The sequence below is a fragment of the Panthera onca genome, chromosome D3 (assembly GCF_046562875.1).
Source record: "Panthera onca isolate mPanOnc1 chromosome D3, mPanOnc1 haplotype 2, whole genome shotgun sequence".
NCBI classification, from domain to species: domain Eukaryota; kingdom Metazoa; phylum Chordata; class Mammalia; order Carnivora; family Felidae; genus Panthera; species Panthera onca.
The window spans coordinates 67,094,700-67,120,653 of NC_138350.1; the positions used below are offsets into that span (position 1 = coordinate 67,094,700).

The window sequence follows — 25,954 nt, forward strand, 5'->3', positions numbered from 1 at the left end:
ATACAAACCGAATGTCTGTTACAACAAACATACAGGTCTGTCTAGGTGTGAGTAGGGCCTCTTCAAGAGTCCTGGTGTTGTGCAGTATGCAACCTGCGCAACTGATCTTGGTGACTGCAAGCCTGACTCTTCGGCCCTTGTGGAGATTCTGTAAGAGACTTCTCATTTTTAATGAATGCCTTTTCTACTTAGGCTACCTGGATGGGTTCTGCTGTTTGGCTAAGAATCTCAGCTGCTACAAATAGGGATAAGGATATGTGCCGCATTGGGCTGAAATCCAGTCAACCGATGGATGTAAGAGTCCTCTGAGGAAACATAAAGCAGTTAATGTCACTCAGAGGTTGTGTGCGTAGTGTATTCATTTTTAGAGGAACACGGGAAAGGGTCTGATTCACTCTATCTTCCTTCCTTATTCCAGAAACCCCTTTGTTTATTCTTTTGCATTTATGGCCAGGGTCAAAGTTCATGGTTGAATAGAGGAATCCCAAGGATGAGAATGAGAGTACGCGTTATAAATATTCCAGCAGGGAGGCCTGTGGGGAAAATGGCCTTGCTGGGTCTTGTCCATGCACTGCCGTGTCTCCTATCGTCACAAGGAGGGATGACATCAGCCTGCGTATCATTTGTCTGACGACTCTGTGTGCGTGAGCGTGTGTGCGTGCGCGTGCATGTGTGCGCGTGCATGTGTGGGTGTGCGTGCGTGCGTGCCTGGCTGCAGCTCAAGTGATCAGTTTCCAGGTTTTCCAGGATGGTCCAGATTTGAGATGTTTTGTCCTTATTTGTCAGTCCGTTTCTGGGCCCAGAGTTTTTGGTTTAGGCCGTGTGGGCTCTGTCCCTCAAGGTCACAACAGCCCCTGCCCAGGATGTGGTAAGGAGGAAAGAATGAGCAAAGCCTCCCCAGGGAATCCTCTCCCCATCAATTGCTGGAAATGCGTGTTTGACTCAGTCCTCAGTGCTTCAAAGCTGAAAGGAGGGAGAGGGGCTATCTGCTTGCTTCCTGCAACCCCCTCCACTCCTGCACCCCTCAGCAGGGTAGGGGAGAGGTGGGGGGCGGTGGGGGAGGTCCAGGGGTGATTTCAAGGCTGTCGGTTGGAGTCAGCCATCCCTGTTGGCTGCTTGAGGCCTGAAACCACTTTGCTCCAGGGCCTTTCTTTCCACCTTGAACGAGGAGCAGGGGTGTGTAAAGGCCGGGAGAGGGAGCCTGTGAGTCACGTTCACCCTCGGAGGCTCCCATCAGGGTGTCAACAGAGGGCAGGGAAGAGAAGACAGAGTGCTTCCCTCCGTCCTGAAAGACAGCTGGGATAGGAAGAGGCACCCGGAGAAGGGGACAGGGTGACACGGCGGGGGGATGGGGAGGGGTTGGGGGGATTGGGAAGTAGACCACCGGTTACAAACATTTTTGATTCCGGAATTTGTCTCGGGTCCCTGGAGGGGCCTCTGACCCTCTGCCTGCAGGTGGCATTTTCCATCCTGCAGGACCTCCTGACCCTTCACTCCTGGAGAGTGACAGACTTGTCGGATGAGGGAGCCTGTGGCCAGGAGGCCCTGCTCTTTCTCTTTCCCTTACGAAGCCCTAACGGCATTTGGCGCTCAGAAGGGAAGTACACACACACAAGGGCAACACACGGTTGGGCTGTTTCTGGAAATGCCCGCCTGTCCACTGCGGTAAGCTTGGAAAACCCTCAGGGAGGACGAGCTGGCCAGGTCGCAGGACACGAGGAGGAACGGGGTCTGGGGAGAGGGCTGCGGGGATGTGACACGGACCGACCGCTGCAGCCTGCCAAGTGGAGACCTTTGTTCTCCGCCGTAAGTTGGGGCCTTGGGGACAGATAAAGGCCCAGGATGAGAGACGGTCTTCATTCCCGTTGGTTCATTACTGTTTGGTCACAGAAGGGCCTCAAAATAAGTCAGGGCCTTTTGCACAGCGTCCCGTTTCTCTGGCCCCGCGTTGCTGGAGGTGGCCGGAGGAGGGCTGCGGGTGGGGGAGGGCGGACAGCCCTGGGCCACCGAGCTGAGTTTGGTGAACTTTTCCCAGCTCATCTTTTCCACGTGTCACCCACTCTCTCTGGCACAGTCCTTCCAGGCTCACGTGAGGATACATATTCGCCTTTTCCCAAATCAGACGGAAAGGACCCAGGGAGCAGCCCTCCTTCTTCTGGAGGAGACTCTCCTCTCTGGCATTCTTGAAAGGCTGTGTTGAAGCCTTCCAATGACTAAGAGCTCACTGCCTCACAAGGGACCTCATGCCTCTTTAGGGCAACTCCAGATGCTAGAAGTTATCTTCCTTTGTTTGGACACCCAGCTACCTCCTGGAATCTCCCTCCTATCCGTTTGAGTTGGCCAGACTTTTGGTCCAACCCTCCCTCTACCTGACAGGGCTTTAGAAGTTCCAAGGTCTGTTCGAACGTATTCCCTTAAGCCTTCCCCTGTGGGTTAAGAGGCACACGTTTCTTCGGCCTGTCCTCAGTGGCCTCATTCTCCCACCCTTCCCTCCCGCCCTGTGTTGGGAGTTCCTTTGCTGACAGAACCCCAACTCCCTAACCTCCTTGGAGCCCGAGGGAGCAGGCCATACCTGGCAGGGCTCTATGGAATGCCCACCCGGCCGGGACTAGAGGAGAGTTTACTCACATGAGTTTAGGAGCCCCCAAGGGCCAAGGCCTATTGGGAGTCAGTTCCCTATCCTTTCTCCATGTTTGCCTACAGCATTCAGTGGCCTCGTATTTCTTGCACTGAGCTGGGCTGGCCCCCAAGCCCTCAGCCGTGAACTTAGGCCTCTCAAAGCTGCAGGGTCGCTAAGGAACATTCTGACTTTACTAGAAGATCCTGGAGAAAAAACAAGTAGTGTAACTGGCAAGTAGTGCAAGGTGATGTTTTTCTATTAAGGCAAATGCATCTATACTACGCGATAGAAGGTGGACGCGTGATTTTCGAAGCCACAACCTGCAGCTGCAGACTTTTACACTGTGGGAAGGTGGCTTCGGGCAGTTTTGTGGCGTTCAGGCCCCGTTCCCCAACGGACTGCCCCCGGCTGCTGGAGGGTGTTCGGGTGGAACACTTGGAGAAGCTCTGGGTGCTTACTCCCCTTTGTCGTTAGAGGTGAGGAAAGGGAAGACCAGAGTAGGGAAGTGGTTAGCCCGAGGACACACAGCTCGGAGGAGTCTGGAAACCCAGATTTGCCCTGTCCGGAGACGTGCTGCATTCGGTGCCTAAGCATGTTTACCATGGCAAGGAAGGGGATCCCCAACAGGCAAGCTTACGATCAAATAGTGCCTCACAGGTCTTCAGGGCAGGAGACACGGAGGAATTACGTTCTGGCCTCCCTACCACGCAGCTGCCCACTGACAACTGAAACGAGAATTGGAAGGAGGACGTCAACCTGAACCAGGAAACGGACCGGCACAGCTTTCTGTCACTCGAAACACCGGCCTTCAGGCGACTACATACGGGTTTGTGCTTTCTGCCAAGGTGTCTTTGACATTTACTGTAAGCTCCTGACACCCGAGCGTCCCGTCCTTTCTTACAGCGAGCACCTACCCACCGACTAGCGGCTGGTGACCTCTCACAGAAGTGCAACTCTCGGTAATTTAATCAAGTCAGTTAATACTGTTTAATAAATAGGCCAGAAAATTAGCTGAGAGTTTTTCTCGGCGGGCTGCGGCGTGCGACCAAAGTTGTGGAAGATTGTCCTTTGAATCACTAAGGCAAACTCTGTTGTGTCATTTTACAGAAAGCAATCACATAAAAAAGAGTTATAAATAGGAAAAAATTCCAAAGCTTCCCCACAGAGGGACAGGGAAATTGAAACACCAAAAAAAAAAAAAAAAAAAAAAAAGAAAGAAAAGAAAGAAAGGAAAGAAAGAAAAAAGGAAAGAAAAAGAAACAAAACAAAACACAACCACCCCTACCCCCACAAAACATTTGCGTCAAGTTCTCCTCGATCATACAGTACTCAAGATCTTTGGATATTTTACAATATACAACTCCAAATTGCAGCCAAGAGAAAACAAAAAGAACTAACCAGTTGTCTGAAAAACGGAGTTTATAAGAAGTCATTACCTTTACAAAATAAAAACAAAGCCCCAACACCACTGGATTCCAATTTGTTCATTTTTCCTTGTTTTCTTTTAAAGTTTGGGTCAGCCCCAACCCCTTGGCTGATGGGGGGGAACACGGGGATGTTGGCTGATGGGTCCCAGAAGCAAGTGTCAGAAACAGAGACAGGACTCTAAGAGGTGGCTGCCCAGAAGGATGGTGTCTGAAGACAGAAGGGTGTCAGGACCAGTTTCCTCTGGTCGGAATGGCGTCTGGTGGGGTGTGGAGTCAGGGTCCTCTGCTGGGGAGCTGGAGAGTGACAGAGTCTGTGGTCTTCTCTGGCCTTTTTGTTCTTTTGTGTGTGTGTGTTTGCTCAGGAAGAAGCCAAGGCGATAGGAAGAGCCGAAGTCTCTTGTGCCCGCAGCTCCTGGACTGGGGACACCGGCCCTGGGTAATCCATGCAGGTGAACCCTCCTACCGTCGGGACTACCGAGAAACAAAGGCAAACTCAGCAAGAGAAGGGATGGAGGGCAGGAAAGGGGAGAGAAGAGGAAGGCATAGGGCCAGCAAAGCTGTCTTCCTTCTTACTGCAAGCTTATGAACCAGGGAGAGCGTGCATTCGTGCGTGCGTGCGTGTGGGCAGCTGTGACTCACAGAGCCCCCTACTGGAGCCGGGCCCCGCCTCCCACCACCGAGGGAAGCCAAACCACCCAGCTTCCTTCCCGAGCCACGAGGGAGGGCTTGAGGGTGTTCAAACACAGCAAAGGGGGCAATCCCCAGCAATACCGGAGCCCTGAGAAACCCACAACAAACATAAACCCTGGGTAACCGGGTGTTTTGTCTGTTTCTAGGAATCAGGGCAGAGGTGGGGCAGCCGCCAGGTGTTAAGAGGTGACTCTCGGCCCTTCCGTGTTGGCCCCAGGAGTCCCAAGAGACTTTGTACAGCCCTGGAGAGGGAGTCAATGCTAACTAGTCATCCCCAGGGGCCCTGGCTTACACGGTGGCCTGTCTGCCTGGAGAGGCGGGGAGTATTTGGAGTTCCCCACAGCTGCCTGTGGACATGGCACATCTCAGCCCTTCTTTGTCACTCCTGTCTAGGGTGGCCACATTCCTCACCTGTGCTAATAGAGAGGTGGATGTGAGAAAACTAAATCCGGCAAGATAGACGGTTTCACCAGAGACTTTAGGCGTGCAAAGCTCCCACCTTCTCAGTTCTTTTGTGTGTGGGGGTGGGGGGGTGGGGGCGGGACAGGTGTGTATATGTGTGGGGGTGGGTGCAAGAGGGGAAACTAAATTGCCAGCTCCCTTTCGGAGCAGGGTAGAGACGACCGACCCGTCCAAGGTCACAGGACAGTGAGGAATAATGGGCCCGGACTCCAGGAGCCTTCCCTGCCAATAGGGCATTTCCCACAAGGATCCCGGGATGGCTGGAGACGAGAAAAGTGACCCACCAGAGCAGGGTCAGCAGGGACTCTGCCGTACAATGGTGGCTCAGCTAGGATGGGCGCCCCAGGCCCCTCGGTAGGCCTCGTCCCTGTTCCACCTGGTCTGCCTCTGGCCAAGCTACCTTCCTCCATCGAGCCCCACACACAGCTCCAGAGTGCTCCTGGGCACCCAGGGTGTGGCCGCCTCGGGGCACAGGTCCCTGTGAGTTTGTGTGTGACAGCCGGAGAGACAGCCAGGTAGAGGCCAGGCCCTGGGCTCCAGGCCCTGTGGGAGGAGATGCCCGCCTCAGACACCACCAAAAGGGATGCAGGAGGCCTTGGGAGGCCTAGAAAATACCACTGCTGCTGCTAATACATTTTCGTTCTTTTCCGTTGTGATTTGAAAGAAACAGTCCAGACCCACTGGGTAGGGCAGGGGACGCCTGGTGGGAGAGGGGGCAAGGGCCGCTGGACTGGGATCGACAAAGACCAGCCTAGTTGTTGGCTTCAGACATGGAGGCCACATGGTTGAGGCCGGCGAGCCCGGGGAGGCCGGCCAGGCCCGCGGCCCACGGGTCGGGCAGCGGGAAGTAGGGCCGCGCGGCCGCCACGTTCTCGGCCAGCGCGAAGGCCAAGAGGCCCCCCGCGTTCCTCTCGGCCTCCAGCTGCGCGCGCCCGAACAGCTTCATCTGCGTCTCCTCGAACTGCCTCTCCAGCTCCTGCAGGCTCAGCGCGCCCTTGGGCGCCGCCAGGAAGTGCTTGGCGGGGCTGGGGCCGGGGAGGCACACGGCCGCCCCGCCCAGGTGGCCGCCCACCTCGCCGAGCGCAGGCGGCATCACGAAGGCCGCCTTCTCGGGCGCGGGGCCTCCGGGCCCGAAGAGCAGGCTGGCGGCCCTCCAGGCGGCGGGCTTGCGGCCGCGCCGGGGCCGGGCCATGCGGCAGCTCTGGCGCTTGATGTGGCGGTGCAGGTGGTCGGAGCGCGTGAAGCTCTTGTAGCAGAACTCGCACTGGTAGGGCCGCACGCCCGTGTGGATGCGCATGTGGTTCTTGAGGTCGTAGTTGTGCACGAACTTGGCGTTGCAGTGGATGCACAGGTAGGGCCGCTCCCCCGTGTGCTTCCGCATGTGGATCTTCAGCTTGTCCTGCCTGCAAACGCAGAGGCGGTGGTCAGTCCCCGCGGGGAACCCCGGGAGCCGCGCCCCCCAGCCCCTTCCCCCTTCCTCCATAACCCGCTCCAGCTGGCCACGGCCGTGGCGTCCAACGCCAGAAACGGGCCCCGTGCTAGGGTTTACTTGCAAACGCGGCCTCACTGCAAACGGGTGTGGCTACTCACCTGGATCAGAGGGCTGGAAAAGGAGCGGTGTCCCGAAAGGCCTCCTTCCCTCCAGGACCCCGCTTACTCGTCAGCTCCGAGTAAGGAAGCCGCACCCTTTGTCGGAGGCCCGGCTGGCACGCTGGAAAATGCGCCTGTCGGGGACACTTCTCCCCACAAGTCAGCAGCCTGTCCTTAGCCCTTGCGCGGTGTGGCGACCTCTGACACCGCCTTGCGCCTTAATTTCGCGCCCACTGTCTCCAGGCAGGTTTTCCCTCCTGTTCCTCCTGTGCCTTTGCCCCATCCTGGCCCCTGGGCTCTGGAGATCTGTCTGTCCTCGGCACTAATCTGGGAGGCTACAGAAGCCGGGCACACCTCGTTCAAGTCTCCTGCACTGTGGTTTCGCATCCCAAGCTGTGGGCTTTCCTCTTTGTCTGCAGAGAATTCCAGGGTTTACAAAAGAGCCAGGTGCGACAAGAATGTAGCCTAATCTAGGGCAAAGCTTTTTAGGATTTACGTGCTATTATTCAGAGGGAAGGTATGGTGTAAAGGTGGGGCTCCGTTGGGGTTTGGGAGCCCCTGCTCCAGCTGCAGACCCACCGCGAACATGCTGAAAGACCTTAGGCAAGTTACTCGACGTCTCTGCACAGAGCTGAATTTAGCATTAGACACAGTTCCTATTGTCCGGGGCTGACGGAGAGAATCCGGGTTCGTGTCAGACTAGATTCAACACACCTCCTGGTGATCTCGCAAGGAACACTGACATCACGGGGCTGTCTTCCTAAAGACCGAGCACTGCACAAGGCAGCTAGAGGAGCCTTCCAGCCTGGCCGAAGTGGAGTCAGGTGGGCTGCAAGAACCCCTCTCGGGGTCTTTCCGCAGCCTTCCTCCACCAGGCCTGGCAGGCCAACGAGCTCTGCGTCCTGTCTCCTACCTCCTCCCTGCAGGTGTGGCCCCGGGGTGGGGCATCTGTCTGTAATTTTTGCCTCGGGTTTGAGGTCAGAACAGATGCAGAGCCCAGGCATTCGCCCTGAAATGGCCAGATTTAAACCATGCTCAATATAACCAACCGCAGGACAGCAGGAGCAGGTCCTGGTCTCCTGGTGTCCCCTGGCCGCTAGAGGTCTCACTGGCTCTCATTTTTGGACTGCTTCCCCAGGGGCGGGGCAGGAGAGAAAAGGACATTCTTAGGTACACTGGCAGAGAGCAGGGGAGGACCAGGACGGGTCCACCCCTTCTACCTGTGTTACCAGGAAGGCACAGGGCACCTGGGAGATGGATACGGGGGAGGGAGGAGGAAGTGAATGCAGCTTCCGAAGCCGGCAGGTGTCCCTGCACACCAGACCCTCCTCTCCTCCACATTCTCCGTCCCTGCCCCTCCCACGAGCCACCAGCTGCGCCCAGGCTGCATGGCACCCTGCTGTGACATCCCACGCTCCCTTCCCCAGCCACAGCATACTGCCCTTATGGTGTCTATAACCCACATTTCATCCAGGTGACTGGGGGGTTTGAACAGGAAGGGGCTTAAGCGAGCATAGGGGCCAGTGGGTCTCAAACTTGAGCCTGCCTAAGCACGGCTCTCAGGGCTTGATGAAGCAGCATGCTGGGCCCCACTCCCGGAGATGGTGATTTGGGAGGTCCCCGGGGGGAGAGGGCAGGGAACACGCGTTCCTAACAAGCTGCCAGATGCCACTGCTGGTGCTGCAGGTCCATGGGTCCACGCATCACTTTGAGAGCCACCTTTGCTGGTAGGCAAACTGGGGCCCAGGGAGGGGACCTCGCCAGGGCCACCCAGAGAGTAATGGCAGAGCCGAGGCTAGAACTCACGCCTCTTTCCTCACCGCTGCAGAAGTGGGGTGCACAGTGCCCTTTGTGCCCCAACAGCAACGTGATCTAGTCATGAGGGACGTGTCTTGGGACTCACACATTCATCTAGGCGCTCAGGGAAATGCCGATGCCAGGTGGTCAGCTGGGTGCGCTCACTGGCTACGGGACTTGTGTCCTCACCAGGGCCCGGTGGAGGACTCTGTTGGAGTCATCAGTGGGGCTTTAAGTATATCAACTCACTTAATCCCACCATAACCTTATAAGGTGGATATTTTTCAAAATCACTGTTGCACATAATTAGTATTGATGCTGAGGGTCACCCTCAAATAATGGACGGTGCAAATGGTAAATCTTTAGATATTAAGGGCCCACTGTAAATATCCACAACGTCTCCCAAGCTTTTCATTAGAGCATCCAGATTAAGTCACATCTTAGCAGCAGTTAGCTGGCATGTGTAGGAAGTGCTGAGAAGGTGACTTTCTTTTACTGAGCACCTGCTATGGGCAGACGACTACACCATTTCAATGACCCTGGGAGGTTGTTATTTAGAGGCAAGTTGTAGTGTAGGAGTGGGGCCCCCATTAGGGGTCTGGGAGCCCCTGCTGCAGCTGCGGACCCACCACTAACCTTCTGGGTGACCTCAGGAAAGTTACTTAACCTCTCTGTGCAGAATTGAACCTGGGGCCAGACATCAGTTCCTATTGTCCAGGACTGATGAGAGAAGCTGAGTCTGTATGAGTTAGATTCAACATACCCAGAATAATTTCCTCACTTAGAGGAAGAGTTGAGGCTCAGAGAAGTCAAGCAGCTTTCCCAAAGGTGTCTAGGCACGAGGGGCCAAGGAGCGTGGGGAGCAGTCTGAGGTATGGTTTGTTTGCAAGCTCTTCTGAGGTTGAGAAAGGGTAGATTTTCAAACCGGGGACTTCCAGCCTGTGAGGGAGTCAGGGCTGCCTCAGAAAGTGCAGACTAGAACAATCAAAACAGGGCATTTGCAGCCAGCTTTCGGACTCTGGGGCCAGAAGACTGGGGCATGCCTTGGGAGGGGCTCAGCCCTGGGCAGGAGCTGGCTGTCCCTAATGGAGACTTTTGTGGGAGCAGTGGAGGGTAGAGCTGCAAAGCTTATGATATGTTAGTCCTGGAAAAGAAAGTTAGAGATCATCCAGTCTACCAGGATCCCATTAACATGTTGTGATTCACAGTCTGAATCAGCGCGCCCAGTAACCTGCATTTTAGCAGGATATTTGCGAGGACCTTGAAAATACTGATTTCATTCAGTCCCTTAACTCTCAAGATGAGGAAAGCGAGGACAGAGAGGGAATGGCTTTCTAAGGTCACGTCTCCTCCTTATTCCTGTAACGACCTTTGCGCGTGGATATAATGCACATGCGCGTTGACAGGCCCGGGGCCAGCCACACTCCAAGAACTAGACCAGGTCCTTAGCTGCCCTGGGCCCCAGTTTCCTGACCTCTACAATGGGGCGGGGGGACCCTGGGCTGCACCATTGCGACCTCTGGTGTTCTGTAAGTGTTCGGATGTTCTGGGTGTTCTGGGTAATGGGCTTACACTGAATCTCTTTCTCGCTAGTTGGCCTCACGCATTATGGTGGTTTTACCCCTATCTGAGGTGATGGATGTGTTAACGTGTTCACCACCACGTTATTGTGGTCTCACGACATTGTATAAGCTTACATGTTAGACGTCAGTTATATCTCAACGAAGCTGGGAAAAAAGAGATCACCCACCTACTTACTTGCTAGCCCCCGGCCCCCACAGTACTGCACCCGCACAGCGCATGGATATGCTGCTCCACTAGCAGGCTGTGCTCTGGTCACTCTGTACCCCGGCCACCCGCAGGCACGAGCTGGGCTTCCAGGCTTCCCTCCCTCCAATGCGGAGCCTGCCATATTGTGAGACGTGGATGTTTGGTACACCCTGTGTCCTTCCCTTTCTGTGCAGATCTCGTGTTCCCGCGCCAGCGCTCCATCTCTGGGCTCCCACCAGAGGTCCGACCCCGGATGTCAGCGTGTGCACTCCTTCCTTTCCAGCCGTGAGCCCTTGGCTCCGGCCCCCCTCCTCCCTGCACCTCTTTCTCAGTTTACTTTTGCAAACCGCCCTGCCTGAAATGTCTCCCACTCCCAACTCCCCCTCCTCCCGCTCCCGCCCACCTTTCAAGGTCAAATTCAAGGGCAATCCTCTACAAGCCTTTCCCTGTCCGCCCAGGCCCCGTCCTTCGCCCTCGCCTTCCAGAGCACCGGCGACCTGAGTACTGTACCTCAAGCTAGGTCACTGAGGGGCAAGGAGGGAGCAACAGAAGACAACGTGTCAGCATCACCGTCTCCTGTTCCCAAATGACCCCATAGGTATCAGATTTGTCTCCCCTTCCCTGCCCCCCCCTGCAGGGCGTGAGCTCCGGGAGCCAAGCCTCTCTCTCCGTACTGTGGCCCCTTTCGACCGTACGGGTACTCTCGGCAGATGAAAAAACAGTGCTCAGAGGTGCCTTTGCTGCTTTTATTTTCTATGCGTGTTATTTCCAGGGCAGGGGCCATCACGTGTGCCGTTTTCCTGAGCTGTCCCTCTGCAGAGCCACCTCCCTGTCCCTGGCTCCTGCAGCCCTGTCTCGTTGGAAGATGATGCAGGGGGAGCACATGGATGGGCGAGGAGCACTGGTCCCGGCTACTGCAGATGAGGAACCAAGGCTCTCCGTACTAACCAGTAGCATGGACCAGGTGCTTGCTGGGCACCCGGCAGTTACGCCTTATCTCGCGGAAGCCTATGGAGGACGTGTCGCCATCACTGTCATGAGGAAACTGGGGCAGAGAGGCTGCAGTAATGCGTCCACGGCTTCCCCGATCTCGGGCCATATGTGAACGGAATCAGGGGCCTGGGGGCAACTTTAGGAAGCGCCTAACGTTACACGTGGGGAAGCTGAGGCTCAGAGAGGGGAGGAGGCCAAAGTCACACAGGCAACGAGAGGCAGAACCAGGGCCCTGAGCCTGGGGTTCCTGATGACCACTCTGGTGCCCTTTCCAAGGTGCCCCAGTCCGCGGAGACCCTGAGCCCTCCGGTCCCTCCTGGAGCAGCGCTTAGCGTGAGCCCGGCTGGCACTGCTCTCTCAGCCCCCGCTCACGCTCAGTCTGCGGCACTGAAGGTACCGGATCTGCTTGCGTGAGGATCTGCCAGACGCTTCTGTATCCTGTGCGGATGGCGCATGGCACTGAACACGCAGCGGGGGGCTCATGGCACGTTTGTCGACTGACCGCTGGCCTGCAGCTGCCGGATCGGCTCTCAGGACCCCCTACTCCAGTTCCAACGTGCTCTTGGTCACCCTGATTCCCTTGTCTGCCACCCCCTTCCTTTACTCTGCACTGGGAGCAGCCCCGGCCACGTGTGCCCGAGCCTTGATCTGCATTCCCCCTTCCAGCCCGGAGAGCTTATCGTGGGAAAGATGCGCCCGTCCCCATGAGCTCATTCCCCTGAGTGAAAGCGAGGGCTGCGGGGTCTCGCCCGGGGGCCTCGGCCTCCACGAGGGCTCCCGGTCACGATAATGCTTTCCCAGCACCATCCGCCCAGACTTCTTGGTAACCTGATGGTCTGAGACAAACCCTCTTCCTGCTGCCACTGCTAATGACATTGCATTATCTTAATAAGGTCCCCAGGGCTGCCAGGAGTGGGAGGGCTAAAAGGAAAATACGGGAAGAAGGCAGCAGCCAGGCTCCTGGCCTGGTCTGGGGAGCAGACTGCTGCCGGCGTGCGGAGCGACCAGCACGGGGCTCACGCCGGCAGCAGCTGTTGGAGGCAAGACCTTGCGGCCTTTACGGGACGGTGGCAGGAGACCCCGTGGAAACTGGGGACGTCACAGCTGGCCAGAGAGTGATGCTCAGGGTGTGAGGCATAGGCAGAAGGACTCCCAAGTGCTTGCGGGGTGACCAGAGCTAGGAGGGGACAGCGTGGGGCCAAAGAAAACATAGTCTGGTTGGAGCCTTTGAGGCCTTGCCCGGTTTCCGGGGGTGTGTCCTATCTGAAACAACCGGTGTAGGACAACGGTCCCCAAGGCCGGTGGAAATTGAGCACCATCTCAGAGGGGAGGGTCTGATGCCAAGGGACAGACAACATCATGGCGGGGAAGGCCTTCATCTCTCTTCTTGGAGAACGACAGAATGAGAGCTACAGGCAGGCTTTGGGGGCAGAATGGGCTCTGTGGGAAGGAATCCTGGGTCCTTCCACCACGGTGGCTGAAGCCATTAGGAATGATGTCCCCATGGGCGTGGCGATTCTGGGAGTTGGCATCTGAGGCCATAACTCGGAGCCTCAGCCAAAGGGCCACTTTGTAAGAAGAGGGTAGGCCGCTCCAACATCCCTCAGGGTGACAGAAGCGGGGTCACATCAAGGAGAAGGGAAAGGAGGCCTGACTAGAGAGTAGAAGCCCAATTGTGTTCAAGGGAAGAAGGGGAAGATAGTGTCCAGGAGGAGGAGTTGAGGGCGGCCAGTCCTGGCTCCCTCAGCCTCTGGGGGGCCGGGTCCCAAGGAGCGGCTTGGCCTTGCAAGGGAGTCTGGGAATTCTGAGTCAAGGCGGCCGCTGCTTTCAGTGGCCGCTGAAGTGCCTCCATCTGGGGAGGGAGAGAGGGAGGGAAGGTGTTCTGGGTGGTGGCTGCAGGAAGTCAACCACAAAGAAGGTCCCCGTGGAAAGGCTGCAAGGGGACTTGGCTGCAGGGAGAGGTACGGGAAGCCCTACATGGACAGGCTGGTGGGAGACAGAGAAGAACCCTTGCAGGGCAGCTCCGGGAGGGGTGGGAGGGAAGCACCGAGCCAGTTCTTCTGAAGAATGTGACCCGGAGGGCGGTTGGGGAGCGTTCCAGGCGGACGGCCACAGCCCAGGGTACGAAATAAAGTCCCCAGGGTCCCTTGTGGGAGGAGGCCAAGAAAATGTCCAGCCTCCCCCCACCCTGGGGCTCCTCTGCCCCCGGGAAGGGAGTGCCCAAGAGCAAGTCTGATCTTTGTCAGCAGGGTCCGGGTCCAGTGGGAACCGGGTGAGGGGAGGTGCTGATGGAGGCAGGAACGCAGCTGCTTCAGGGGCCAGATGGCTGTGGCGGAGCAGAGCAGGAGCAAACCGGAGGGAGGGCAGGGCAGACACAAGGCCGCCCCGCAGGCGGCCGGTCTGGCCTGGAGGGCTGGTGAGGCTGCAGGCACAGAGGCCCCCTAAGTGATCATCAGGAATGTGCTGGGAGGGAGGGTTCTGGAATGCAGCCCTCCTATACAACCCAATATCCTGCCCAAACCAGGAGGCCAACTCAGAGAATGTTCTCGTGTCAGGAGGGCGAGAAGTCTGTCTGCAGTGACTGAGCAAGTTTAACCCTCTCCCTAGGGAAGGCAGGGCCCACAGACCGGCGTGGCCTGGACAGAAGGCTGTGTGTGGGAAGGGCCTGGAGGGAAGGGACTTGGGGTCCTGGGCAGGCTCACTATGTGGCATGCTGAGACGTGCATCACCCTGAACCCACAGACCTGGGGCTCCCCTGAAGGGAGAGGTGCCCTGGAGGCAGCCATCTGTGAAGGGAACAGGTATGGGAAATTAGGGACACGGACCCTGGACGGCAGGAGGGGGACACTCTGGCGGACTTGGGGCCTGGCTTTGTGAAGAGTGTGCTCGTCTTTGAAGTCATTCCTGGGGTCCTGGACTGGGAGTCACAGGCTGGAGATGGGTGAACGGCACTCCAGTGTAGATTGTGCCCTAGTTTATCTCCCCAGTGTTATCCCTGTGTCCTTGTGCTCTTGTCACACACCTCGTTCAGGTGTTCTGGCCCCGCACAGGGGTGAATTCAGGAGAAGGTGGTGGGGGTGGGGCATCAGAGCGGCAGGGGCATTAGTGAGGGATATCCCAGGGGAGGTGATCCCCAGGAACTTTGGGTCCAGCTGCTATGCGGCGATAACAGCAGAACACCCTGGGGTCAGCATTGCAGGGCGGAAGGGGATGCACGCGGGATATGGGGGGGGCCCTGCCCCTCCACACCTGGGGACTCTCCCTCCACTGTCAGCTCAAAGCATCTGGGAGAGATTCGGTGTGGAGTTTCCCTCCCAGAAGCAGCTGTGCGGGGACCCCAAGGCCACCTTTGAAACTGTCAGCATCGTCCTTCGAAACAGTCACCAGAGGAGCCTGCTGCAGAGCCGTTTCAGCAATGCCACGGTCACCTGAACACATTTCCGACACCCTTCTCTGGAGACTTCAAACAGAGTTTTCAAGCCACCCAAGATAGTGGGTCTCATGACTTTGTAAGACTCATCTTTTTACGCCCGAAAAATACCGTCCTTGATATGCTGTTCAACTTGACGCAAAACAATTTCACTCTGTGCTCAAAGGCCAAAGCTTGGGCCCACTGAGGAAGCTCAGGAGAAGGCACCCCCAGCAGTTCCCAAAGAGAAATTTCCAAGAGGATATGGGGTAATGGCAGCTCCACTGGCGTAAGCGTGGGTCTCGGGCTGGGTTCTTTGCCAGGGACGGGGGCCGTGTGAAAAAAAAGTGCAGCGGGGCGCCTGGGTGGCTTGGTCGGTTGAGCATCCGACTTCGGCTCAGGTCATGATCTCACGGTCCGTGAGTTCGAGCCCCGCGTCGGGCTCTGTGCTGACAGCTCAGAGCCTGGAGCCTGTTTCGGATTCTGTGTCTCCCTCTCTCTCTGACCCTCCCCTGTTCATGCTCTGTCTCTCTCTGTCTCAAAAATAAATAAACGCTAAAAAAAAAAAAAAAAAAAAAAGTAAAAAAAAAAAAAAAGAAGTGCAGGTAAGAAAATGGGTGCTTGGGTTTCTCTTATATAACCAGGGGATTTTCATTCCAAATAAGCCTAGGACCTGGAAGAGAAGGACATCATCGACTCCAACAAACCAGTGCATATGATTTGAATAGAAATGCACATCTTCAAAGGAAAGGACCTGGTCCGGTCAGTCACGGTCACAGAGCTCTGTCCACATCCGACACACAGAAACGAGCAAGCCCTGAGGCAACGCCACTCACCAGAACTTTCTCCACCGTCAAAATGGCTGGGAGGGTCAGCCTCACGCCAGTGACCACAAACAGCCCCGACAGATCCCATTTTCCCCAGAGGAGGACCGTCCAAACCGAGCAGGGAACCAATCTGACCCACATCATCCCACTAATCAGCTTTGAACCTGAAAGTTGCCGCGCAGAGGGGGTACGGAACACACGCTTGCTGAACGGCACGGAGTCTGTGAAAGGCGAAAGGCTTGTCACGTATTGATTTCAAATTTCAAATTATACAACCGCAGGAAGTTAACCCAACATGGAGAATCAAGGCGGAGAACATAAACAAGAGGCTTATCCTTTAGCTCGGATCCCAAAAGAAGATCGGAAGGGCTCCAGGGGTCTCTACAGTCTCCTGGTCACAGATTTTGCTGTCCTGCAAGTCCCAGCTCTGGCATCTTCCTCTGTATGTGCTTACCAGAGTGGTGGATGGCTCATCTGTAAACACAAGGCCAGAGCACCTCCCCATCTCCCCAGGACCTGCCCGTCCCGAATAAGATAAAGAGGCGACACTCCGCAGGGGAGCCTCAGAGCGGCTTCCGTGGATCCACAGTGGGGAAGGGGAAGGGAGGTCAAGCAAGCTAGGAGCTGAGGCCCCTCGCTTCCGACCGAACTTGAACCCCTCTGCCCTCATCTGTATTATATCCTGTGCTTCCGCCTAAGAGTGTATCTCAGACAGTATTTTAGCCCCTTAGGAAGAGTTTGGAAATCGCCACACCAGGGAAGGCCTGGCATGCCTTCTAGTGAATAAACTTGCCATGCATCCGGGGTCCGGCTGGGCCTCCCCTCCATCCCAGCCCTCCGTGTCCCTCTCTGCTGTCGTCACGGGCCACCCCCCCGCCCGCCCTTCCTCCTCCTCCCCGCCGGCCCCCCGCCGGAGGGCCGTGATGCGCACCTGGTAAAGCGGACCTCACAGATGTTGCACATGTATGGCTTCTCCCCGGTGTGGGTCCTCATGTGCCGCGGCAGCTTCCCGGCCCCCATGATGACTTTGTGGCAGATGGGGCACTGCTGAGAGGCCTTGGGCTTCAGCTTGCGCTCCTCCACCAGCGGCCAGGGCGGGAAGAGGCCCCCCAGGTGGGTGGCACTCAGGAAGTTGAGATAGGCACCGTAGTCGTTCTCCGCCTTGATGGGGCCCAGCGGCCCCCCGGGAAGGTCGGGGAACATGTCCTTGAAGAAGTCGTTGGGGAAGGGGGGCGGTGGGGGCGGGGGCAGCTCCTCCTTCTCCTCCTCCTTGATCTTCCGGTTCTTGATGACCAGGTCTAGCGGCCCACTGTCCATGGGCTGCTCAGGCAGCTGGGCAAAGGCACCGAAGTCCCCCGGCCAGAGGTGCGGGAAGAAGTCAGGGGCGAACGGAGATAAGGAGGGTCTCCTATCAGTGATGTTGGCTTTGGGGTACAGGTTCTCCCTCAGCAAGGATTCGATGGAGAAGTCCCGGATGACGCCCAGATGGCCGGGGCTGCCGGCCTGGAAGGAATCGGGGAAGTCCCTGGGTGCGTCGGAATAGGCCTTCTCCGTGAGATGGTCCGTCTTGGAGGGGCTTTGGTGGCAGTTGATGTCCTGGGGGTCGGGCAAGTTTTCTTGGTCGGCGAAGTCTTCGGTGTCATCATCTTCGTCTTCTTCCTCTTCCTCCTCCTCTTCCTCCTCGTCCTCCTCATCGTCGTCATCCTCGTCGTCGTCGTCGTCCTCCTTGTCGTCCTCCTCCCCGCCGTCCCCGCCGGGCTCCATGATCTCCAGGCACACGTTCACGATGCACTGGATCTCCAGCATCCTGGCGGCGTTGAGGATGTGCTTGACGTTGGAGGCGGTGATGGTGAGCGTGGAGGTGTAGGCGAAGTCCAGGATGGCAGCCAGGGCCTCGGGCTGGACAAAGTCGATCTCGTAGACGTATGGCTGACTGGCCAGGGCGCCGGCCGTGAACAGCTTCTTGAAGTATTTGCTGCAGGCCGCCAGGACGGCGCGGTGGGTGCGGTACTCGTGCTCCTGCACCACGAGGAGCACGTCGCAGAGCAGGCCGTCCTGCCGCTGCTCGTTCAGGCTGCACAGGACCTCGCTGCTGTGGTTGGGGAAGGGAATGCCGATGAGTTCGTCGATGCCATTGGCCATGTTCTCAGCCAGAGCCCTGCAGGGACGCACAGAGAGGAGGCCGGGGTTAGAGGCACAGTCCCGGGAGGGGACACCCAGCTCTGGGGCCGGTGAGGGGGGCCGCCGGGCTGGTGGGCGCGCTGGCCACGGCACCCCTGCCTTGGCTTAAGGCTTCCCGCTCCACCAGAAAGCCGACCCTCCTCCCTCTCGGCCTGGCCAAACCCCACCTGCGATTCAGAGCCCAGCGCGCAAGGCGGGCTTTTCACTGTACCCCCGGGGCCCTCTCCCGGCACCCCCAAGGCCCTTGGCCTGAGGCTTCTCAATGGGCAGGTAGTATACACCATTTAGCCAAGGCTGTGGAAGCTTCTCCTGGGCACGGTTCCACTGAATTCGCTTCCTGCTCTGGGCACTACAGGAGTGGCCCTCAGTCGAGGGCCAAGCAAGGGAGTGTTCTGTCGCCACTCAGGGCTCCTGCTGGGTAAATGCTCTGTTGTTTTGTTTCGTTTTCCACAAAGCCTCTGACTCGGGTAATGGATTAATATGTTGCTACTATTGGCTACTGTTCTGAGCGGTGCTGTGGTCCCCCCTCTGCCTGCCCCAACTCGTATGCTGGAACCTTAAGCCTCAGGATCTCAGAATGTGACTCCCTTCGGAGGGAAGACTTTTAAAGAGGTGACTGAAGATCAAATGAGGTCACGTGAGTCAGCCCTAATCTAGCATGACTGGTATCCGTATAAGACGGGAGGAGGACGCAACACTCAGAGGGCAGAGCCCGTGAAGACACAGGGAGAAGATAAGCCAAGGGGAGAGGCCTCAGAAGAAACCAAACCGGCCTGACACCATGACCCTGAACTTCCAACTTCCAGAACTGTGAGAAAATCGGTTTCTGCTGTTTAAGCCCCTGAGTCTGTGGCTCTTGCTAACTGCGGCCCGAGCAAACCGATAACAGCTTCTAGGAATCTTAACAACCAAATTTTGTGGCCCATTTTTGGCACAGGAATGGGGGCCTAAAGGCATATGTCTTGCCTTCTGACCTTACTTCCGGCTTTGTTCTAGTTGATGGCATTTCTATTCACTTGCAAATCTTGATCTTTTTTTTTTTCCTTTTGAATATTGACCTGCTATATATGTACATCGGTGAGCTGTTTCACATGTCAGTAAACGTTTAAATTCAGTATTAAATTCGAGTACACTGTTAGTTAACTTATCATGTCTGTATTCTGTTACCCTCAGGGAAACGCATCGCCTGCAGGGAGAAGCCTCTTCTGAGACCCCTTAGGATGAAGTGTGGTCAGTGACAGCCACCGGGAGGGAAAAGTGCAGGACAGAGGACACCAGAGGACATCACCTCCCTTCAGGGAGCCAGACTCATCGCCCAAGTCCACAGATTCAACCTGGACAAAAAGCCACTTCAGTTTTTGTGCCATGGCATCGAGGACCCCCTCTGCTTAGGGCAAAGCTTGATTGTGGCCCATGCGTAAATCCTAGCAAAAGCCTGGTCCTAACCCTGGTGCAATGATGGTGAAAAGCAAATAAAAATGAAAACAAAACCTGAAAGCCTCATGCCCCAGTGGGAAGAGCTTTGGGGATTCCCACACATTTATCTTCTGGACGTTTCCACTTTGGGAAGGCAGGTGCCATGGGAGTGGAGGAGTGAGAAGGGCCACTCACACGATACGTGCCCTGGGTGGGGACTGGAGGCCCCAGGGACCTGGCGGGGAGTGCAGGTGCTCAGGAGGTTTCCCAGAGTGAAGGCCTTGCTGCTGCCCTGCCTCCTCATCTTCAAAAGGGCCAGGGACCCCCACAGGCCACGCATTCATCCCCTAAATAGTCACTGGGTCTCTCCCTGTGCCAGGCACTGCCCTGACCTCTGGGGATGCACGGCAAGCAGACCAAGGTCCCTGCTCTAACAGAGCTTACAGAGACATAACTGTGATAAAGGAATATCAAGATTCACCAAAGAGAAACGGGGGCTCCCCGCACACCCATCAGAATGGCTAAGATAAAAAGAGAGACAACACCGCATGCTGGGGAGCATGTGGGGAAAACTGGATCACTCATCCATTGCTGGTGGACATATAGAACGGTAGAGCCTCCCTGGAAACAGCCTCGTGGTTTCTTACAAAACGAGATGTGTAACGACCATATGACGCAGCGCTCTTGATCAGGCACTGTTGAGCATTTGTCACCAAGAAATAAGAAGGCAGGTGCACGCAAAGACCCGAACGCCAATGTTCCCAGCAGCTTTACGCATAGCGGTCAATGACTGTGAAGGGTCCAGAGGTCCTTCAACGAGTGACCGGCTCACCAAGTGGTAGTGCACCTACACCACGGCATACTAGTCAGCAAACAAAAGGAATGAGCTACTGATACCTAAAAAAAGCCTGGATGAGCCAGGGTGAAAAAAGCAGCACCAACAGGTTACATACTGTATGATGTCATTTACGTCGTGTTCTTGAGGTGGTATAATTACAGAAATGGAGAACATAGGAGTGGTTGCTAGTAGCTAGGGAGGGGGTGGGGCAGGAGGGAGGTGGGCGTGGCTATAAAAGGGCAACAGGAGGGACCCTCCTGGCGATCGGGACCATTCTGTATCTTGAGTGTATGGAGGTCAATATCTCGGTTGATGTTTTACGGGGATTTTGAAAGATGCTACCATCGGGGCAAACTGGGTAAAGTGTACATGGGATGTCTGGATTATTTCTTAAAACTACATGTGAATTGGGGCACCTGGGTGGCTCAGTTGGTTAAGCACCCGACTTGGGCTCAGGTCATGATCTCGCAGCTCGTGAGTTCGAGCCCTGCGGCGGGCTCTGTGCTGACGGCTCGGAGCCTGGAGCCTGCTTCAGATTCTGTGTCTCCCTCTCTCTGCCCCTCCCCTGCTCGTGCTTATCTCTCTCTCTCACAAATAAATAAACTTTAAAATAAGCTAGATTTCTATTTTAAAAAAAACTACGCGTGAGTCGACAAGTTATGTCAAAAAGAGAAAGTTTAATTAAAAAAGTCAAATGGTAGGAAATAACTTAGACCAATAAATAGATCTCCTTCCACCCTAGTGAATGACTCTTATCATCTGTCTATAGTAGTGGGTGAGGTGGTGGGAAGAGGGAGGCTACTTTAGTCAGAGTGGTCAGAGAAGGTCTCCTTGGGCGGTGTCATTTGAGCTGAGGCCTGGATGGCAAGAAGGATCCAGTCATAGGATGCTGTAGGGAACAGTGAGTGCAAAGTAGGCAGTCCCATCAAGGTGCTCTAGGTCTGGGGGGCCAAGTTCTGCTCTGAATGGCCCCATTTAACGTGGTTCTTGTCCACTGAAAAACCATTTCACTGCTGCATCCCTTTGGGGGGGCTCAGATCCCTCGGCGGTCCTGTGTAGGACTCCCCTCTTCCTCTCTGACCAGGGAGGGCATCCCCATGCCGCAGGCCTCAGCTATCTGTGCTGCAGAGAGTGTTCTGAGGCTCCCTCCTTCCCTTACACCCCAGGCCTTCCTGTTGTAATGGTGGGAGCCAGAGGGAAAGCTTGAGAAGCCAGGGCAAGCGTTGAGGCTAGGTGCTTCTTCGGGGCTGCCATTTCTATTACGGTCCCAGGAAGGATGCTTTGTTGCAGCCAGGTGCAACATGACCTCCCGTGCAGTGAATAAGGGGACCTGAGGACACTGGTCCCCATCCCCCTGGCCCCAGCCTTCCGCTTCAGACACTCAGGCCTCATAGGGCAGACTGGGAGGACTTAGGGCCGGGCCAACCTTGGCCAACACCTTCTCTCTGCAGGCCAAGTGCCCGCCCTAAACAATGGGGTTCCCAAATGAGGGATCAGAGTCATCATCTGCCCTCAGGCCTGCTCATCTTCACGATCACTGGGGTATAGCTCCTATTATTATCACTATTTCTATCTCACAGAGGAGGTAAAGAAGGCACAAAAGGATAAATCACAGAGACGAAGGAACGGCGTAAAGATCTGAGTCTGAAGTCTGGCTCCTCGGGCCATGCTCTCGACCACAACCAATCTACCTCCTGCCTCTGCTTCACAAAGGCAACCAAGCATGGCCAGCAGTCCTTGCTGTGGCCTGAGTGGCCCAGACTCAGGGCGTTCAGAGATGCTCAGGGGTGCCTTTGGGGAGGAGGGTGGGAAGGATTTGGGTCAGCAGGAGAGGGCGGCCCTGCCTCCCCACGGGGGGCGAGCAGGCAGGGGCAGCGGGCAGGTGAAAGCCTGGCCAGCCTCAGGAACTGCAGTGTCAGGAAGACTTCCCAAGCAAGCCCCAGGTCGTGGCTTTTCTCAGAGTGGGTTCAGTGGCTCTCCTACTTGCTCCCCGGGCAGCCTCCCCTGGTGGTTCTGGCAAAGCTCCACCAGGGGACGGGGAGAGGGCGAGGGGAGGTGATGGAGCTGAGGCCCCATCAGGCCTTCTCATCCCGTCTTCTGAGCACCGCCTACCTGGATATGCTGACCGCCCACAGCGCTGTTCTCAAATATGCCCCCCGTCATTCCCCGGTACCCCCTTCCCTCTAATCCCCCAACACGAATCCTGCTTCGCAGCCCCCATGGCTTTGCTCATGCTGAGCTCCCGGCTAGAGAACACCCAACATCTTGCGTCTCCGGCATCCTTCACCTCTAGGGGGCCGCATCCCACCCGCACTTCAAGACTTCCCCCGTCCCTCAGTTCAGATGCCGGGCCTCTCCCGCCTTTAGATCTCCCGGACCCCTGATGCCTCCTACCGTTTATTTCACGCTGCTCGTGCTATAACTTATGTTATGCGCCTTGCCATTTCTGCTAGATTGTGAGCCGCTGGAGGGCGGGCTGTCATTACGATGCTCGGCACAGTCCTGGCACACAGCTGGTGAAGGTCTAGGGCAGGGGCTCCGGGCGCTGAAATTACCACGGTGCGGGTGGTTCACGACACAGTGGCACCCCCTCTAAGGGCAGACTCGAAGATGTCCCCCCACCCCATGATTCTTGCCTCCTGGTAGCAAGATCCGTGCCCTCGTGTGGCCCCCTTCCACGTGAATACGGCTGACCTGTGTAACCGATGAGATTTGTGGACCTGATGGTGTGGTCATGAAAGACATCCTGGGTGGGGGGTGGGGGGGAAGCCAGCTGCCTTGTGATGGGGACGCACAAGCAGCCCTATGGGGAGGAACACGTGGCAAGACTGTGGCTTCCTGCCAGCAGCCAGCCCCAGCTCACCAGCTGGGTGAATGAGCCATGGCGAGAGCGGGTCACTCAGCCCCAGTCAAGCCTTCGGATGACGGCAGCCACACTGACATCCTATCATCCAGGGAGATACAACTCCCTGAAAGATACGGAACCAGTGTCCCTTAGCAGAGGTGCTCCCGAGATCCTGACTGTGAGACAGCAAATGTTTACTCTCGTTTGAAATTTCTAAATTCTAGGGTGACTTGTTACACGGCAACAGGTCACCACACAGGGCCCCCCCCCCCCGCTGACGTCACACGCATTGTAGACGTGTGATCGTTAGCATGACAATTGTCCGGCAGATGGCAGTTAAGATGCTCCAGTCTAACAAAACCAGCGTATTACGAGATGATTTCGATAGATGCAAGTAGACATATTGAGGAAATGGCACCTTTTCCAAATTCCCACCAAGCACCATATGGGCAGCAGGGTCCTCGCGCTTAGAAACACCTTCTCATCTCAGACGATGGTTTGTAAATGAAACTTCGACTGCTAAGTAAAATGTCCAAATCAGTAAAACCCCAGGAAGTCGGTTCTTTACGGAGAGCCAAGTTTTCTTGCTTGCTAAGGGCTTATTCCTCTAAAGATGAAAAATGTTTTCAATGTTTTCCAGAGAAAATTCTTACAATTCTTTAAGCTTTCCCCCAACCTTTTAAAACAGAGGAGATGCGACCCATGGAACTGTGGGTCAGTGGTCAGTGTCTCATTGGAGCCCACCGAGGAGAGCAGAGTGGCCGTCCCTATGCTAAATGTCCCATCTCGTGTGCTCTTGGAGCATGTCTGCTGGGACTAGAAATCAGGAACCCATCGCTGTGTGACTTTGGGGGGCCCCTCTGCCTCTCTGGGCTTCTGCCTCTTCATCTCGTCCTCGACGAGTCATGGAAAACCTGATAAGTGCTGTCATGACTTTGAGAAGCTACAGGTGCAGAATGGAGAAATGAGGAGGCGGTAACAGGCCCGGGTGACCCTGGGCACGAAGGCCGGCCTGCCCAGCAGCGACTTCTCGCCGCACCTGGGTGCTGAGCCTTCGTCCCATCGCATTCCTGGAGGGGCGGATGTAATCCTGTCTTGGGAGCTGTTTTTCCAGGCAGGAGGCAGGTCTGCCACTTGCTGTTTCATTGTCTCTTTGGGAAAAAGTGCCCCCTCCATGCACCCTGGGAGCTTCCCTGGTGACCCTAAGATTCCCATGCCCTGGAGGGCCTGCAGACAGCACCGTCCCCAAGGGAAGGCCACGCCACACCCCCACCTTCCCGGCCAGGCCCTCCAGCCTCTTCCTCCCATCGCCGGAGACAGGGCAGTCCTGTCTCCAAGAATAACACACTCAGGAAAGACAATCACACACACACACACACACACACACACACACACACACAGAGGCCAGAAAGAAAGGGGCGGGAGAGGGGGCAAGAGGGGCTTGGAGATGGAGGGAGGAGGTGAAAGAGGAAGAATGCAGGGTGGGCGGAACCTTCTCCAGTGCGGTCATTATCCCAGAGGACCTCCCCTGGGCCTCTGCCCTCGGGGAAAGGCTCTAGAGCTCAGGTATGTCTGAGTAGCCCTGTCTGACCAAAGCAGCATTTCTCACCTCTGGGCCTCTGTTTGTTCAACTGCAGAATGAGAACATTACCCACCCCAGGTACGCACCTGCTCCCCCCCACCACCCCCACCAGGAGAGGCGGTCATGCCCTCTGAAGAGGGGAGGAGGTGCTCCTCCAAGAGAAACCAAGAAGTGGTGGGGGTAGGGCGATCGGAAGGCGCTTGAATTTTTGTGTTATTCTGTGTCCTCTTCTAATAACCCAATCAGTCAAGCATGCCAGCTAGCATTCGCGCTAATGATCGATCCCAACGACCATTTATGGACTGCTTGTAACATGTCACCCGTTGCACTTCTAATCTTTCCTCAACTGACACAGTTCTGAGAGGTACATATTTCATATCGTCACCTCCAATTAAGAGAGGAAGAAACAGGTATGGAGGGGGTCAGTGGCCTGCCAATGCCACAAGCCAGCAAGTGTGATGTGGGATTGGAGCCCAGCTGCCTCCGGTGCCAACACTCCTATCCATTCCCCTTTACACACTGCCTCCCACAAAGTCCAGCTTGGGATTTGAACCCTTCTCCCCAACGGTTGTCTCTCACTTTAGAGATTTCTCGGAGCCCGGGGTGAGGGATGTGTACATGGGGGCGGGTGGGGGGAAGGCTGCATGCATATCAGGAGTCTCGGTACCAAGTACAAATGAAAGGTATGGACAGGAAGGCTCCACACACCAGGCAATCAGGCTAGGCTTTCAGGAGGAGGGGCCTGTCTGTGCTGCACAGGATAGAAAGGATTTCACTGGGCAGAGGGGCAATGGCAATGTTATTTGGATCCGGAAGGCTTTGGATGTCCAGAATCCCCTCTGAAAGTGTTTAACCTGGAGTCCAAGTGGGATCATACAAGAAGCTATTCTCAGCCAGGCATGCGCCTGAACTTGACTGATGGCCACCTGATAATAGGAGGCCTACTCGGAGTGGTGGGGGGTGAGGCCCTGTTCTCAGACTACCTGGGTCCATGTCCCTGCTTCCCCACTGATGGCCTCTGGGACCTGGTAGGACCCTTCTCGAGCTCAGTTTCCTCATCTGTACAATGGAGATGATAGTCCTGTCTACCTCACAGACTCATCCTATGGGTCAAATGAGGTGAGGCACATAAAGGGCCTCCTGGTACATAGTAGGGGCTCAACAATTACGTGTCAGCAATTATGAAGTCCAGGAAGGACAAGGACCTCGCACTGATGTCTTGGCAAAGAGAAGTAGGACCGTACTGGGAACTACTTTGCCTTCTGCATAGTTTCCTAGAAGTCCACACTATTAAGCACTTCTCCTAAAGATATTCTGGGAAGGACACTTACGTGCTCCCAGGGCCACTCCTGGCACGCAGAGGGCATCGTCACCTTCCAAGGTCCTTCCATGCCTCCTGTCTCGTACTTCTAAGCCATCAGGCAGGCAAGGCTGACATAAATATGCCCATGTTACAGATGAGAAAAATGAGGCACAAACAGGAGCCTTGCCCAAGGTCGCACAGCAA

At 56.0% G+C, this 25,954-nt stretch overlaps 1 protein-coding gene across 4 annotated transcripts in view; it reads right to left on the reverse strand.

Annotated features, from left to right (window-relative positions):
• Positions 1–3,583: 3,583 nt before the first annotated feature.
• ZBTB7C (zinc finger and BTB domain containing 7C) overlaps positions 3,584–25,954 on the reverse strand; it is a 350,726-nt gene continuing 328,355 nt past the window's right edge. For all 4 annotated transcript variants that reach the window (XM_060613794.3, XM_060613792.3, XM_060613793.3 and 1 more), the window contains 2 exons: positions 16,517–17,743; positions 3,584–6,602 (listed from right to left, as the gene is read on the reverse strand). In XM_060613794.3, the coding sequence (XP_060469777.1) occupies positions 5,951–6,602; positions 16,517–17,727 (1,863 nt within the window). In that variant the 5' untranslated portion in view covers positions 17,728–17,743 and the 3' untranslated portion in view covers positions 3,584–5,950. The remainder of the gene's footprint in view (positions 6,603–16,516; positions 17,744–25,954) is intronic.